The sequence below is a fragment of the Gobius niger genome (genome assembly GCF_951799975.1).
Source record: "Gobius niger genome assembly, chromosome: 16".
In the NCBI taxonomy this organism is placed as follows: domain Eukaryota; kingdom Metazoa; phylum Chordata; class Actinopteri; order Gobiiformes; family Gobiidae; genus Gobius; species Gobius niger.
In genome coordinates, this window is record NC_136867.1 from 7,157,744 (window position 1) to 7,175,870 (window position 18,127).

The following is an 18,127-nucleotide window of genomic DNA, read 5'->3' on the forward strand; positions in this document are numbered from 1 at the left end:
GTTCGTCACTCAAAAGGGAGTCAATTAAGGCGGGACACTGCAGGTGAAAAGGGGAATCGTTTAATTGGCTTGTGTGGGTGTGGCTATGCTAGTTCCTCTGACCTGAAGGTGTGAGCGCCTGGACTTCCTGTCTGTATTGTTTTCCTGGAATAATAATCATATTTTCTAAAGATTATGTTGTGGGCGGTGAGTTCCCGGTAGATGATCATTTATTGTGTGTTCAAATCATGATGTAACGAGTTCAGATCAGAGACGCCTGTGATCATCAAGGATTGATAGTTTGTCTTGAAGCTAAAGGCTAACATGCTATGAAAAAATATATATAAAGGCACTGTTTCAAGTTGTGTAATGCATTAACCTCTTAACTCCCACCTGAACAGAGCACATTTTCTTGATGAAAACAATGATGGAAATGTGGCAAAAATGTCACAAAAATGTCACAAGAAATTGACAAAAATTTGACAAAAAATAACCAAAAAATTACAAAAATTTGATAAAAATTTGACAAAAAAGGGACGAAAAATGTGACAAAAAAAATTACAAAAATGTGATAAAAAATGAAGAAAAAAAATCTGATGACGTGAGGAAAAAAGATCCTCTCGGTTCAGGCGGGAGTTAAGAGGTTAAATTAGCCTTTAGCTTCAAGACAAACTCACTGATCCTTACAAACATAAACTTCTCCTATATGGAAATATTTCTACCAGAAACTCACTGGTCTAAGCTAATCTTAATGGAAATGAATACGGACAGGAAGTACTAGCGCCCACAGCTTCAGCTCAGAGGAACTAGCGTAGCCACATTGTGCAACAAGCCGATTAAGTGACGTCAATTTGAGATGTGATTTTAAGGTGTAATGTGTGGTCATACCGCCTTTGCTCTGGCCCAATCCCGTCAGACCTTGGAAGCTAAGCAGGGAAGGGCCTGGCAGGACTGGGATGGGAGACCGTTTGGCAACACCAGGAAGCCTAGTGAATGTAGTGAGTGAGTGAGTGGCTGGTGGTGGTCGGAGGGGCCGATGGCGCAGACTGGTTTGCCTGGCTTCCGTCAGTCTACCCCAGGGCAGCTGTGGCTACAATAGTAGTTTACCACCACCGAGTATGGAGTGAACGAATAGAGCAATGTAAAGCCATGTGTCGCTTTTCATGCAACACATGGATACCAAACAGGTCAATATTTGTGAATGAACACGCGCGAATGGAAAAAAAAACATATTTTGAAGGGAAAGTCTGGTCTTTTTTTTACTCTGCCATTAAAACCAAGATGTTAAAAGTAGCTAAAATGTTGGAACCGCCTTCCCCAAAGAGAACCGTGCTGATACAAATTAGACGTAAACAGATTTGCCACAGTAGAGAGAAGACGGCCATCTAAAATAGGCATAAGAGGATATTTTTAGGATAGCATTAGCCGCTATTAGCATAACATTAGCCAGGCTGGCTGCTTCTTTCCTCTTTTGTTTTAGCACGTCACGTCTGAACAATTTGATAAAGTCTATCAATAGGTATCTGTCCGCAATATTTGTCTAGTTGCCCATAGACTTGTTTTTTTTTTAAGCTCATCATGGCATGTATCACTTTTCGCCCACTAATGCTAGAGTTCTAGCACTAGGGGCGCCCACGAGAGTTCTACTTGCAATGGAAACATTACAAGTACACTGTAGCGTGAATCACCTAGGGTTGAACTTTGCTGCATGGAAAACATAAATAGCTAATATGTGGGAGACATTGTAGCCGCAGCTGCCTTGGGACAGACAGAGGCTGTGTCCGAATCTCCACCCTAGCCCCTAACCCCGCATTCACTAATAATAATTTATTTCTGCACTAAAAACGACCAAATTCAAGAGACAGTGGAATATTTATGGATAATTATTAGTCGGATCCGTTTTATTTCACATGGATTTTACATGAATGAAGAAAACAGCTTGGATTATTGCCTTTTTTTGCCTGAGAGAGGAAGCTATTGATTATTTAACAGATCGAGCTAAAGGTCAGCAGCTAACGTTAGCAACTATTCATTGCAACAATTTATAGTCAAGTAGTTTATTCATGAAACATACGCAGCACGAAATTAAAACGTCTCTTTTCACTCACTCTGTTGTGTTCATATTTCACAGACCTTTCAAAGGCCGTTCTCCACCAACTCTCGCAATGCATTGTGGTCCGTATTGACCCTCGCTGCAAACTTACAGAATGCATTGTGGGAAATGTTGAGTGGACTACTTTTTTCTCTCTGGACATTCAGACGCGACTACAAAATGGCGTGACCACGATATATGTGCGCTGTAAATGGAAAAGTGTGGACATTCGGACGCAGCCGGAGACATGGCCGCTCTTCTTCTTCTTCTTCTTCACCATAAACCGCTCACACACGCCGGCGTTACTAGCCTTTCAGATCGTCAAGACAACTGTGTCACACGTTTGCCTGACTTTTACACTCGTTTCTCACCAAAGCACCTCAACTCAATGGTGATGTGGCAGAGGTGACTCACCAGGTTTAGATATTACACTTTGGACGGGGGAGGGGGGGGGCTGAGGGGGGGGGGCGTGAGGGAAAGGTAACAACACAATGGAAACTGGAATGCAATGGGTTAATCTGCCGAGAATCCCCGCGCCGGCCGAACAAAGGGGCTAACCTGGGGGTGCGGGGCGGGGGGCGCGCCGGGGACAAAGGGTGACAAGGCGGCGAGCGAGGAGGGGGTGAGGGTCTGAACCATCTGGGGCTATTGTCTTCGGGGGGTTAGGGCAGGGCTGGAGGAGGGGAGAGCGCGGGAGGGTCACAACCTGGGCCAGGGCATTGGTCATCCCCGGGACTGTGGCGGACCAACGAAGGACCGGCCGCAGTCACCATCAGAGCCAAGTCAGAGATGGGAACGTTCTGAAACATTAGGACTCACTTCCATAATCCCAGCAGCTATCGCTAATCACGTTCTAAAAAAAAACTAACCGTGGTTGCCTTAAGCTGCTTATAAGCACATGTAAATATGTAAATGTGCTATTCCTCATCTGAAAGCTAACTAGCACCGGTTAGGACTTGCTTGGGGAAAGGGGCTAGCTATACCGCTATACCTATTTTTTTTCTAATAATGGAAAGAAATTAGCTTGTCCTCCTTTAGCATATTGTTAAGAAGAAAAACACTGTGCCTGTAATTGTAAAGCAAATGGAACAATTTCATGAACTTGCAGGTTAGCCTTCTAGCATTTCTGTGAAAGTGAACCTGAAAAGTGACCCTGCAAGTTGTGAAATGTGCTGTAAACTCGACCCTGTGAAGAATCGGGTGGCTACAAATATGTTAGGAAAGTTAGGAATGTTTCACTGTTTGCTATATCAGGTATAGAGCGTTTAAGTTCCAAAGTGGATTTAGCCGTAGAAGCTAGCAACTCAAGTTTACTTTCTGATTGGATACTAGGCCTAAGAACCAAAACAAAATATGTTTGTTGTTTTTGCAATCATCAGTGAAACCAATATTTGATAAGAACTTGCTCATCTCATATGACAATATATCTTACATACTTTACCTTTAAAGCTCAGTGACTGATATCTCACGGTTAAGAGCTTTGAAATGAGCTATAATGTATCGCATGACCATAATTTATGCTTGCGCCCCTAAAAATGCAACCCATCTTCAGCTGTAGTTGCAAACTGAAACTAGTATTTGTGAGTGTATATATGTTATGTGGTTGTCTTATCTAGTTACTGTGGTATGTGATTTTTTAATTACTTTTTTTAGGTTGCCTTATGAGATCTGGCAGAGGGACTACCTGTGAAAAGTAGCTTTTTGGCTAATTCAGGATCATTTACATTGTCCTGATGTTCATTAATGTACACTGTCCCACTTAAAACTAAATAAGAAAGACAAAAATGATGTTTTCACCCAGTAAGAGAACATCTCACAAAAAAACGGATGCATTCTGTACATAGAGCCGGGACATAGGCCTAGCTGCACTCAGTTACACATGTGAACAATTAAGGAAAAGGGAAAACCTTCACTGCTAATTCCTCAGCCACTTATTAAAAATCAACAAGGCATATTTTTTTTGTCATTAAACAACTACATTTTAAAAAGCCAGTCTGTCTGACATTTAAAAATAATTACTGTTTACAGGGGGAATTCGGTTATTAGCATTTAGCCGGACAAGAAAGCAGCATTAGCCGAAGTGCAACACTAGCCAAGCGTAGCCTAAACCCCAAGCATTTTAATCAAAGCCAGACACATACTTCATGCTAATATTCTGCTAGGCTAGCTGCTAGCTTGGCGCGCTCCTCTGCCCTCTCTAAACAGTGCTGCTGGAAGTAGCCCTTGTTATCTCTTGTGGTGCGCTATGACTAATCGAATCCACTCGGCTGGATGCTAAACCCTGACCATAATAATAACAACGGCATTTGTTGTGGTTCACTGTCAAGCACAGTTAAATACTGCACAAAAAAGTCAGTTTGATCGACAATAGAGATGCAGCGAGTAATTATAGAGTCCGGGATAAAATATTATGAATTGATTTACCGCCAAAGAAATCTGCCCATTTTAGTGGGAACTAGCAAACACTGTTCAGGCTAACGTTAGCGAAAATCAATATAAAAAAGGTACAGAAAAGCTAGCTTCCACTTTCTAACAAACTGTAGTTTCCAAATGCTAAACAATGACTCCTGTATTTTACATTTTAAAGTCTTCAGTTTAGTTTTAGTTTAGTTTAAAAATATCAAAACAAAATTTAAAGGCACAGGTAAAAACATTGGTTTATTATAATGTAGGCCTTTTCCAAGAATACTAAATGGTTTTGCCCCCAAATATTTATTTACCCAGTTCAGTACCAGGGTTTCTACAGGTGACAGAAAGTCAAACTGGATGCTTTGTAATGCCTAATTTTGATGCCTATATAGAAACAGAAGAATGAGGGGAAATTTTGATATGCAAAACCAGATTGGTCACAAAGGGGGAATTTTTGAGCAAAAGATTGTGCAAAATTTCCGTCAAAACTGCAGCTGGGTTTGTTTTAGACCCTGCTTTTTATGTTTTTGACAAATGCACGCAGTAAAGATTATCGAGCAATGTCCTCGAGAGCGTTCTGTCTCGAAGGAAATATTGTATTTCTGACTTTTAAGGCCTTAATTCTGGCAAAATGTATTCTATCATTTTGAATGCCTCACAGAAACCCTGTGTATTATGGCAACCTTTTCAAGTTATGTATGTTTTAATTTTAGTTTTAGTAAAGCAGTATTACATGGACATGAAAAATATTCGAGAATGTACAATATATTTTTGTCCTGGAGTTGGTGTATATTTCCATTTACGCCTAGGGGAAAAGAAATTCATCACTTTTCATGATAACTTTGATTCATGATTCTTTGGATGTCTACTTTTACATTACATATACTACATTTTGATAGAGCTGCTGTGTGTTTCCTTTAAAAAAAAAAATGTGTGTATTAGTATTTCAATGGCGCCAGTAGTTTTTATCGTTCGTTTTGAAGTGGCATTTTTCTTTCTCTGAACCCACCAGGCGACAAAAACTTGGGATTGACAGAAAAATACCATTTTCAGACCCAGCACTTTGCTCCTCAGCTTTACCGTCTGTACCAAAGTAGTAGCTTTTACCAATACAAGCCCCTTTTGTTTCATATCATCTAAGCCCATTTTTATCTACTCCATTATCCTACCACTGAGAGAGATCCAGTTGGAAGTTTTAACCGAGCTCCATGTATAGTCTTGCTTATAAAGTTGTGCCCCTCTTCCTTCAGTGCTCTGAGAGAAAAGTGGAATAAATGTTTAGATGAAGGAGACACTCACCACCACCATGAATGGAGGAATCCGGGCGGCTCTCCTAACGTGATGTTCTTCTCCCATCGAATCTGCAAAAACAGGACGAGCAAAGGAAACGCATTAGGGCGACGGAAAACCGGCGATATTAGACAAAAGTCTTCATTATTGTGAGAACGTTATTGCGATATTTGACAAAAAATATTAAAATAGGGTGAAAATAAGGCTAAAGTGAGGCTTAATGAGGAAAATTGTGACTAAAATACACTTTTGCACATATTTCAAAGTGCAAATAGCTTCCTGCAATGGAGAAATATTTGAAGAAGTCAAATGATAATTATCTGAAATCGTCAAACTTCAGAAAATCGAGCTGTAAACCATGTTAAAATGCTGTTCCCTCATCAACAACTGGAGTATGTGGAGTCATTCACCTAGTTTTTGAGTAATTATGTTTCTTCTTCTTCTTCTACTGCTGAAGCGGCCCGATCGGCATTGACCAAGCTTTTGTTGCAATAGAAAAGAAGTGTCCACACTGCAAAAAGTAACTAACTAGATCAGTATAAACATCTCAATTTGAGCACAATAATCCAAATTTGAGTTGTTTTGACTAGTTAAGAAGTTGTTGGGCATTTGTCCTGGATTATTTCACTTGTTCTGAGATGTTTCTGACTCGTTTCGATACATTTCGTCCTTATTTCGGGTCGTTTTCTTTGCCAATGGGGTAAGAAAATTGGTCTTATCTCATTGGCAATTTTACTTTCTTATTTCAAGCGAGATTTACCCTAGAACTGGTCTGAAATGTCCTCAAACAAGTGTCTAAATGAGTGAAAACCGCTCAAAACAAGATACATCTCCTCAATTCAAGTCATTTAAGCCAATGCTTGATATTCACTTTTTGCAGTGCAGAAGTCCATTTCCTCACTTCGAGTTGATCCCAACGTCATTGATGTGCTAGCATGCCATTAGCCAAAGAGTGGTGTGTATCTTACATTTTATAATTGTGTAATTCACCCTGCTGACAATAGAGGGCGCGCCGAAATAATTAAACGGCAGAATTAACTCATCAAGTGTCTTTCCCATTATGCACGCACATTAATTCCAGTTATAAACCGTGAAATGTGAATGCTGGAGGCCCCAAAAAGCCTTTTTATACTCACACAATTATGCACTTTAATAAACAAACCGCCTTAATGCAACACGTTTGCGCTTCTCCGTCTTGCTGCAAAAGTAAACAACATGCGAGCGGCTTTGTGTGTGGTCAGTGCGGAGAAAGGCAGTGACGGCATCGGTTGTTGTTCGCACCTGGACACAGCGGACGCAGAGCATGATCTAGCGGAGCTTTATCGGATTTCCATGAAAGATTGATGTAACAGCGTGCACTCTGTAATCATGTTAGCCGTGTTTAGACTCGAGCTGCATGTCCCGCAGCAACAGAGGTGAAGGAGGCTTACGGTTTTGGGCTAGGTCAGTGTTGCGCCATGTTAAGAAAATAGCAAGAGACTAATTATGAATCACTTTTTTTTTTTTGACAATGTCTTCAATTTGAGTCACACTACTGTATTTTGCTTTGGAAAGCGATAAAAGTTGATTGTTAAGTACACCAAGTACTCCTTTACACACATTTTGCTCTATAGTACAAAGAAAGCACGCCTTTAGATAAACAGGAAAATTGGATAAATGCTACTTCTACTTTCTTTTAGAATACAGCACTTCTGCTCGCACTTTAGTTGCTGTTGTGTTCAAGATAAATATCGTTTTGAGCGACAAAGCAACGTTTGCCAGTAATTTTATTATTTACCCGCTCGTCTAAGCGGTTTTGTCTGGTTTTATACCTTATAGACCAGGGTTGTCCAAACTTTTTTCACCGAGGGCCGTATATTGACATGTATAAGGCATGGAGGGCCACAGATCAGTGGTCAATGCATTCAAACATTCAACTGCGTGTATTTAAGATTGGTTTAAACCATTCCCCGCACTTGTATTTAGGCTTGGAACCATAATGCTAGCTCAGTCTCAAAAATAAATGTTCATCTTTGAGGTTTTAATTGTGCGGAATTATTCAAATTGCCGGGAAAATGATCATCTCTGGCCATGTGTCAATAAAACAAGAAGTCTGAGGGCCACCAAAAATTGGTCTGAGGGCCGCGTTTGGCCCTCGGGCCGCACATTGGACACCCCTGTTATAGACCATGGATTTCTCACATTGAGTATAGTTTTAATGCTTTATTTAGGCTTTTCACCTGCTTTAAACACCTTAGCCATGGTATATTTTGCAAAAAGCATCGAATAAGGTCTCGAAAATACCCCTAGGTTTAAAGATGGCAGAGGGTGCACTTTTGACCACGGCATCAGTGCAAAAACAACCCCATAAACCTTCACAATAGTTACCTACCAGAATACGTGCAAATAAGCGTGGGAAAGGGAGCTTGGGAAATCTCTGTGTGATGTTTATCGGAGAGTGAGCTGGCGTTTTGTGAACATAGTTGATTTTGCATGATATAGGCCAGGGGTAGGCAAGTTTTCTTAACGGAGGGACCATTTTTTTCATTGTAAAAAGACCGAGGGCCGAAGCCGCCAATTTTAGGCCAAAGTAAAGCACTACACTGGAAAAATTAGCATCTTAAATGAGATAAATGACTTAAAATTGCTTGAATAAAAGGTTTCTTGTGTTGAATTTGAGTCTGTTTGGACTCATCTAAGACAAAGATACAAATGATAATGCCAATGGAAGAAGCATGAAACCCACTTTGAAATCAGACAAATGAACTTTTACTTTTAAACAGATTTGTTTTTCACTTGAAATTATACAATATAATCTGAGAATAATGGCTTGTTCCATTGGCGATAAGATGTTTTATCTGATCTCAGACCGGACCAAATCTACTCAAAACTTAGATTGAATCTCTTAATTCATGTAGGTTTCTGTCATTTCTTCCTTAACATAAACTTCCTGTACATAAAAGGACCGAATTGGGTGTATTGACAGTATTTCTCCCATTTAACCCTAAAAATGTTAAAGTTCTTTCTGATTTGTGTCATAATATTTCTCAAAATCATCTTGAGGGCCAGAGGTTCTGTACTGGAGGGCCTGACGTTGCCCACCCCTGATATAGGCCATTCATTATCCATGTAATCCATCCATGGCACTCTTTGAATTAACTTTTAAGATAGTTTGTTTCTTTTCTTTGAGTGTGGGAAGATTATTACAGTGATCGAAGTTGACGGGCTGGATTTCCTTATTGCTTATTGGGCTTATTCCGCAGTGTGAAGTCCATTTTGCCACGGTAGACTGAAAACAACAGCTCCGCACATAGAGAATATGAAACACTGCGCTGGTCTTACCTCAGATAGGAAGGTCTGTGCGGACTTCTGGGCTCCAACATGTAGCAGGTACTCGTATACGTACAACGCCAACCTGAAGACACGACAGAAAGGAGGTCAGAGGGTCAGAATTAAAGACTGCGTAGCGCGGAAAAATTGACCGTGTAAAGCTGATTTCTAGATACTCTAGTGCTTTACATTACATTTTTTGTTCAGTCACGGTTTGCCATTCTGCGCAAACGGCCTCCCCAAAGTGTCTTCCTCAAGGACACAACGCCACCGTCCCCCCAAAAAAACTATAAAACCACTGCATCAGGACAAAAATCTATTATCCAAAGAATATGTTGGTGGTTGAGCGAAGCCATTTATGGTCAAAGTTTGCTATTTTTAAATTAAAATGAAAAAAGATTGTAATACTTTGCCCCCTTTAACATCAACAACAGTCTTTTGTGGTAGTTGTGAATGAGGTTATTTATTTTTTCTGATGGTAAAGCGGCCCATTCTTAGCTATGGTTCACTTTTCTGTCGTTAACAAGACCTGTGATGGCCTATGATGAAAAGTGCACCGTACCTACTGTGAAATATGGAGGTGAAGGTCCTGTTAGTGTCCTTCTCAATCTCCTGACCTCAACATCATTGAGCCACTATGGGGAGAGCTCAAAGGTGCATGAACAACCAGACAAGACAACCCAGGAATTTACAGGAACTGGAGGCTTTTTGCCAAGAATGGGCCGCTTTATCATCAGAATAAATAAAGAACCTCATCCACAACTACCGCAAAAAACTCCAAGCTGTCGTTGATGTTAAGGCGAGACACTGCAGGTGAAAATGTATATTTACAGATATCAATTTGAAACTTTTTCTGTAGATCACTGGCATTAATGTGAGAAAAAAATACATGGCAAGTTTTCTGTCATTTTATCTTTTCATATAAGAACAAGGTGTTTTATGCCTAAAGATGCCCCAAATTTCCCATCTTTTCGGCGACGAAATCTGAATAATGGACAGAGCTACATTCAAATTTATGGTTTCATTTTATTGATGAATGAGCTGCCAAGACTTTTTCAGAGGGGATTTTGGATATCTTGTTTAGTTTTAAAATCAGCTGTTTTTTAGTGGAAAAATTTGTAAAAATGTAATTTTCCCCTTATTTTTTGACGTTCAAAACTCAATAAATGGGGCTTAGGGATTAAATAATAAAAAATCCCTCTGAAAAAATCTTCCAAATATTGTTCAGTCCAAGGCTGGAAAATGTGAAGTCTTTAGGTCCGACTGACGTGGACATAGTGTCGCGACAATGACAGAAAAATGTGTTTTGAGAAAAAGGCCCTTGAAATTGTGTTCTCCCATATAAGTCTATGGGGGGACATTGAATCAGCGCAATATTTAAACATGTTTTTGTGAAGATTCAGCATATTTTCTGTTTCCGGGTGAAAGCTTGTATGTTCAGAGACCAATTTGGCCCAAAACCTGAAAACTGAAAAAAAATAGTTTTGCCTGTAGTGTCTCCCCTTAAAGGGGAAAATATAGTATTCAAAACTGGGGTACGTAAACCTTTGATCAGGGTCATTTTGGTACTTTCATTTTTTGTTTCACTATAAATGGCATGAAACCTCTTGAGCACAACTGTAGGTTTTGTGAACGTCCACTTCTTCAATCGAAAGCTCGGAAACTCCAGACTTTAGACTAAAAACCGAGTAAAAGAAACTTGATTGGGGACAGGTGCTGGGGAATTTTCTGGCAAACCCCGAAGTGTGTGTCTCACTCCGCTTTCTAATAATCGTCTCCAGATCTGCTAAACCAACTTTCTGAAAACACATCACCATAAACCGTTCCCCCCCCCCCCCGCGAAAAGCGCACCTAGAGCCGCGTTTTGTTTTGCTAACAGCTTAGCGTAACTACCATTTTTGAAGCGCTGAAAAAGCACTATAAAGAGTAATTATCAGCGCACCGGGTCGTTTATTAGCCGTCGCGAGGATGGCGGCGGTGCAGTACGTGAACCCGGATCGTCCCCTTCACTTAGTCACGTTTAAAAGGCTATAAACGACACATCAATGGGGCGGCGTGTGGATATAAGAGAGGCCATGATCCGGACAGGCCGGGACAGTCTCGGGCGAGAGTCTGCCGCACTATCTGAAGCCCCGCTGAGCTCGATACTGATCAATGCAACACGCTACAGCATCAGCTTCTTAGACAGTGCGAGTTAATCGGGAAGACGGATGCTTCACAGACACCGGCTTCGGAGAAATGCAAGGTTGTTGTTCTTCCATCAAAATAATATGTCAAGCATCAGAGGACAATATATCATACAGTAAGTGGCCAGTGGACTCTGACCTTATGACAGGCCAGTTTTTCATAATTAACGCCGCCATATGGAAACCCTGCGCAGATTAGTCAGTGAGGTCGGGGGGGGGGCTAAATGCATCCATCGGTCCTGCACCTCTCCGCAAATATTTGACACCATTACTGGATCTGAAGACCGCCTGGTGGCTGGACAAACTTTTGAAGGGGGCACTTAACCTGCACGCAGTGAGAATCGCCGCGTGGAATTCATCAGAAGAAGACACAACCTGGTCGCTCACAATCCCGGCAAATTCAAATCAAAGGCATTTTTTCGAACGGCAAATAATAATAGACTAGATTCACACAGTATGTTTTGATTGATATTTTTTAGGTTGCACCTCGACAAACGCGTGCCGAGACGCGCGTGATCCTTCGTTCGCATTCGTTTAGCAGTCCATATTTCAGTCTTATCTCACAAACCTTAAAGCAGGGAGGGCCGATTTTCTTTATTGTAAATAGATCGAGGGCGCTGATTGTTATGATTATTAGCCCAAAAGTGAAGCACAACACTGGACAAATTACCATCTTAAATGAGATAAATGACTTAAAATGGCTTGAATTCATCAGATTCTGTGTTGGATTTGAGTCGGTTTGAACTAATCCAAGATACAAATGCCAATGGAACAAGAATGAAACCCACTTGAAATCAGACGAATAATTGTTTTTCCCTTGAAATGACACACAATTATCGGAATTAAGAGAATAACTACGACTAGAGGTTTTATCTCATCTAAGACCAGACCAAATCTACTCAAACCTTGGATTTAATCTCTTAATTCAAGTAGATTCATGTCATTTCTTCCTTAAAACGATCATTATTTTCCCAGTGCACTTCCTTCAAATGCCAGTGTTGTACATAATATATGACCTCATTGGGTGCATTGACAGTATTTCTACCTTTTTTTCCTCCCATTTAACTCTAATAATGTTAAAAGTACTCTCTGATTTGTGTGATAGTGTTTCTCAAAATCATCTTGAGGGCCAGAGGTTCTGTGCTGAAGGGCCGGATTTGGCCCTCGGGCCTGACGTTGCCTACCCCTGCCTTAAAGGAATAGGCCACCGTTTTTTGCGCATACTGGGATATGTTCTCACGTTAGCTTAGACGAGTTGATGCGTACCTGTCAAAGTAAAGCACTTTGGCATTACTCCGCGGACGTCGAAGTGCTCCTAAGGTATCACTACGCCTTATAACATAGTACCTCTTTTTATTCTCTTAGAAAATCGACATGTTTAATACTACGTAACTACTCATGTAACCGTATTTAAAACGTGGAAGAGCTTGGTGGCTTCTTACATCACCCCCGTTGGCCCCATAGAGAAGAGGAGGAGAGGCTAAATGCTAACAACATCTTCGGTAAAGACCAAACAGTTACGCATCAACTCGTCCAGGATGAGGTAAGAACATATCTCAGTATGTAAAAACGGTGGCCTGTTCCCTTAATTCATGGATGTTAAGTGTGCACTGTGACCTGAATCTTGCTTTTCTAAAACGTGTCAATACTGAGCTTTAAATACGAACCCAGATTTGCTATGACCTCTCTGCACACATGCGTCCATGCATTAGGCGTCATCGATGCACTGGCTGCTCCATTTCTAAAGCACTACTGTATACAGTCTGACAGGTCATCACAGACCTCATCAATGTCCAGGTCAAGCTGATGGCACCGACACAGACCCTGCCCCTCGGTGGCACTCACACGGGGCTGTGAGCTACTGGAGAACCAGTCCTGAGGGTTCCTAAAGCTTTTCTCTGACACCCACATCTCAAAAGGCCAACAGGCTGTAGCAGTTCACACACATTCAGGCTCAGGCAAGGAGCGCTTGGTTATTGTGATTCTTTTTTTTCCTTTTTTTTTTTAAGTCAATGATTAATACAAGGCCGGTGTTTGGCTACATTCGTAAACATCTGTTCCACTGTGGTTAAAGTGCATGGGACACTTTTTTGTTGTTGCTAAAACATAGTTAACACAATTATATTTAAGATTTTGCTCAACATTTTACCCCGTTTTCTTTAGTTTGACCATTTTTGTGATGTTTATAGTTTCACTTCCTTATTGGACACTGACAGGAAGTGACATAGATAGATACAGACGGCATCTCGTCATAGAAGGGGGCGTGGCTTTGCCGAGGGGGAAAATAGAATCTTTAGAGAAACGCAATTTTCCACTCTTTTTAGCCATTTTCTGGTGGAATATGAACTTATTTATCACATGTAAATAAAGTCAAGTGTAAATCGGGCCCATATGGATATTTTCCCGCAACAGATTGTTCAGTAGAAGTGAAAAAACAGCAGTTGTAGCTCGCGCTAGCTAACCGTTAGCATTAGCCCGATGCTAACATGTAGCATCAAGTTAGCATTCTCCGTTATTCATGTATTTATGGGCTGTTGAACCACTTTGCTCCTCTTCATGTCTTTGTATCATTATTTAGTATAAACTATGTTCATAATTCAGCATTTGTTACAGTCGTTTTTGAATAATTAGAGAAAATTTACATTTTTTCAAAATTGTTTTCCCCCTTAACTGATTCCAGAGATGCTGTCTGTATCTATAGAGGCAAACTATGTTAAACTGTTGCCATGCCGACCATGTTACGTCAACAGGAAACGAGTGTCAAACTGCTATGGAACTTTACCTCTGTTATTAATTTAATAATAACTTTTCTGCCCAACATGTTTTTCATTAAAAAGGGACAAGTTTTATACTCACTACTGCCACCTCAGGTCTTATGCGTAGCTACAGGTTCTGTATTAAGCTATATTAAAATTTTAGAGGCAGTTGTGGTGAATAGGTCTGGGCTCATTCTACACATTAGGACATGGCTGGAACATGTAGAGGGAGGAAAATACATCATTTTAACATTTTTAAACTCCGTATAGTCCCTTTAGCTGATGTTATCAATTTGTTAATATTCTGTTGCCAATAATATACTCATATGTGGCTGCCTTTAGTCAACATCTCCATGGAGACGAGCTGGAAACAACATTTGATTCTATTTATTAGCGTGGCTTTAAGTTGTTTTACTACATTTTATCATGAAAATATTGAAGTTTCAAGTGGGCAGAAGCAGGAGGATGAAATTAAACTTTGCATTTTCACCATTACTGCTGCGTTTCTTCTCACAAGTGCATCATCTGTACATTTTACACATGGCTGAACCCTCTGACCTGGCCTGGCCCCCCCCCCATCTTCATCCGACGGTCTGCGCGGGTCAGGCTTGACGTCATCGCCTCCACTAAGCCGTGAACGATTGCGCATCTCTGTTGTTTTTTTCGGACGCACTTTCTGGGAAACCAACGAGCCGCCAATTACGATGATCTCTTTTCATTTGTCAAAACTGAAACCTACCGCGTTACCGAGATCTCCGCTCCAAAATACTCGTCTGCGGGCCTTACGGGGTTTTTTTTTTCCGAGGTGAGTGAAGAGGGAGCGTCACCTGAAGCCGCCTGTCCCCGAGCAGCAGCGAGGCTGACCGAACAGAAACAAAAACGCTGCTAAAGACGCGCGCCGGACGCTCGAGGGAATCCGACCACTTTCTGAGGCTTCTGGCGATTTGTAGGTCACGAAGCTCTCGCTGACCGCCGGTGTAGAGTGCAGGCCACACACGCACGACCGCGACAAGAGAGGGGGACTATTACGGACTGGTGAAAACGGAAGGAAATCTCCCAACAGACAATCAACAAAGGAAGTGATTGGATTGACAAACCGGCCACGTTTGTCTTATGGCTAAAGTCCTTTCATCTGACCAACATCAAGCACATTACTTTGAACATTGTCGCTACCGTTTGGCCTGAATTCATATGGAAAAGCTATATTTTTCAGTAAAATATGTTGCCTTACGTTTATTTTTGACTGCAACATTGTCCTTTTTCTTACAAATACCATTTTGAAGTAATTACTTTCTAAATAAACTGCAACACCCCTGAGGTAGGGGGTACGCGGACAACCATTGAAAGGCCCAAGGGGTACGCAAGACAATAAAGGTTGGGAACCACTGAGATAGAGGACACAATGAGCAGAGATATTCGCCATAGACCAAGTTCAAAAGTCGGCATTTTGTCGGCGATCACAATAGAGTTCTTAGAATGTCGTGAACACAGCCTGTTGGGACAAAACTAACTCTCGGTTTTTGGATCGGTGAAATGCCTGAATTGTTTGTTATTGCGCTCTGGCCTTCCCACTCTTCCCACTGTCAAATACTTGTCAGGACGCTTGTCCAAAAACGGTTCGCATCAAACGAGCAGAAACCCACAGCGGCTTGTGGCTCAGGTTGTTGTTAATCTAACACCCTGAAAGACCTGAATCTTGTGAAATTGTGAAAAAGTTTTTTTGTTTCACACTAATAAAAACTGACCATAGTTTGGTAAACAGGTTCGGGGGCAAAGCTTGTTGTTTTGCTGAACTTTTTATCGATTGCTTACAACAAACTAACCCTGGCTCGAACTCCAAACTGTGGTAAATCTTGCCGAAGCTGAAACATGCACGAGCGAAAACCTCTTACTTCCTGTCACCGTTAACAGCCAATCGCAGCCTGCTTCATTCGCCTCTCGAACCAGTCAGCCCTGAAGCCGTCCATAGAAATCCACTCTTTCTTTCTCCGCCGTCGTCCCACATCTGCCTCACGTCTACCGCATCAGCAGAACCACAACCCTCCTCAACCTCTCAATAAGCCCTCGCTCTCAACTACCACGAACGTTCATCCCCTCATTTGATCCACGATTTGATCTTCGATTCATTGCACCGAAGTTCATCCACTCAACCCTTCGCACACACTACAGTCAAGCCACAAGACAGACTCACAAAACTGGGAAACTTCCTCAAGGTGTTTCTAGAAACGCCGTGTAGTTTCCCTCCGCTAAAACCCACCCGTGTGTTCTCTGATACCGGCTTCCCCTTAGAGCACAAGACTCGGGCTCGGTTAAGGCCTCTCGGTTCTGTTCTGGACTCTTGGGGGGGATTGGCGGATCACTGCGTTGTGTGTGTCCCCCCCCCCCCCCCCCCCCGCCCTCCCGCCCTCCCCGCCCTCCACGCACCCCCGAGAGGGCCTCTATGAAATTTTTATGTGCGGTGTGCGTGTTTTTTTTTGTGCCGCTTGTAAAGGGGGCAGAGCATGCGTGCACCTGGACCGCTGCATTATTAAAGCCAGGGAGAAGGGAAGGAGCGAGGGAGCGGCCAGGGGAAGTCGAAGAGGGGCCCGCCGGAGCCGCGCGGGACGGCCCCCCCAGACGAGGAGGGAGAGGGGGGAGTGAGAGAGGGGAGGATGGGCTGCTAGGGGGGGGTAGGGTAGGGTACTATGTGGGGTAGGGGTCGTGTATACCGGGGAAATTGCAATCAAGATTCCATTCCCCCGCTGCACGGTTTTGGAACGCGTTCAGAAAAGTTTGGGAGAAGGTGACCTGCGTAGCAAGAATCCCGCGAGTTTTTAGACGGGGTTGTCCCAAGCTACACGATTAGCTGGTTTACTAATACGCGATTTGAGAACATTACCATACGTTTGATTCCTTCCCCTTTAATCTTGCAGTGCGAAAATAAAAGGTTGTCCATGGAAGGACTCGGTCACACAGTAGAAATACCCATCAATAACTACGACTGTCGCCTGTTAAAGCTGTACTAAGTAACTCATGCCCCTAGAGGCCATGAGCGCCACTGCAGATGCGTTTTTTTTACTCATTAATTGTCCGTGAGAGTAAATACTACGCTGACAGAAAAGACAAAGGGCAAGAGGGATATTGTACATCCAATCACAAAATGGAGATCATTTTTTTCCCTCTAACTTAGCTGTAAATACTGTTTAAGTGGCGCTAGCCCGCAGTTAGCTTTGCTTGTTAGCATGTTAGCTTCTTCTTCGTGATGCCATTAGTGTGTATTGGTGACTCCGACCTGGCGGCAGCAAAGTTATAATTGTGGTTTTCTGGCCAGAGACACCAGGGGGAGATGAAAGACCCCCCCAATAATCCCATTGACACTTGTATTAGGGACTACGAAAAGGATTTATTTAAAGGTAAACAAGTTACTTAGTACTGCTTTAATCAAACATAGGGCTGTATAATGGTAAGAAAATAAATCGCAATATTTGTTCACCTTCAACATTGCAATCTGTGACTTTCCAAGTACAACCAGGCTTGGACTGAGATCAAATCAGGCTTAAGCAGAGTTTAGAAAAAGATCTAAATCAGACTTAAAGTGGACTACATTGTCTCTACACTGGAGATGTTGACTAAAGGCGGCCAAATATGTGATTTAAATAGGTTCAGTCCTCATCCAGATCCATTCTTTGATTAGCCACCGCCAAAATAGCCGGTCTGGCTGGTCATTAGGAGCATGAGTTATACTGCCAGCAACAGAACAATCCAAAATGTTACGCAGCGTGCCTTCAGTTTGATGGATAATATCTGAGGTGAGCATTAATCATCGCTTTACTGGTGTGAAGCAGCAACTACGTGAAAAAGGTTGGGAAGAAAGGTTGCGTTTGCTTGAATTGTCGTTTGTGACAAAGGGACGGGGAATAAACAAATAACACACACAAATAAAGTCAAGACACATTCAGGTCCATATGGATGTTTGGACACAGCAAATTATCCATTTGAAGTGAAAAACCGGCACTTGAAGCAAGCGTTAGCATGTAGCATGAAGCTAACGTTAGGATTCTGGTTAGCATGCTCCGTTATTTATGGGCTGTTAAACCCCTTTGCTCCTCGACATGTCTCTGTATCTT

General features: G+C 42.0%; 1 protein-coding gene across 2 annotated transcripts in view; it reads right to left on the reverse strand.

The window, feature by feature from the left end:
• LOC306976019 (single-stranded DNA-binding protein 3) overlaps positions 1–18,127 on the reverse strand; it is a 51,734-nt gene that overhangs the window by 30,452 nt on the left and 3,155 nt on the right. For both annotated transcript variants that reach the window (XM_079573856.1, XM_079573857.1), the window contains exons 2-3: positions 9,092–9,164; positions 5,780–5,841 (exon numbers count right to left, since the gene is read on the reverse strand). In XM_079573856.1, the coding sequence (XP_079429982.1) occupies positions 5,780–5,841; positions 9,092–9,164 (135 nt within the window). The remainder of the gene's footprint in view (positions 1–5,779; positions 5,842–9,091; positions 9,165–18,127) is intronic.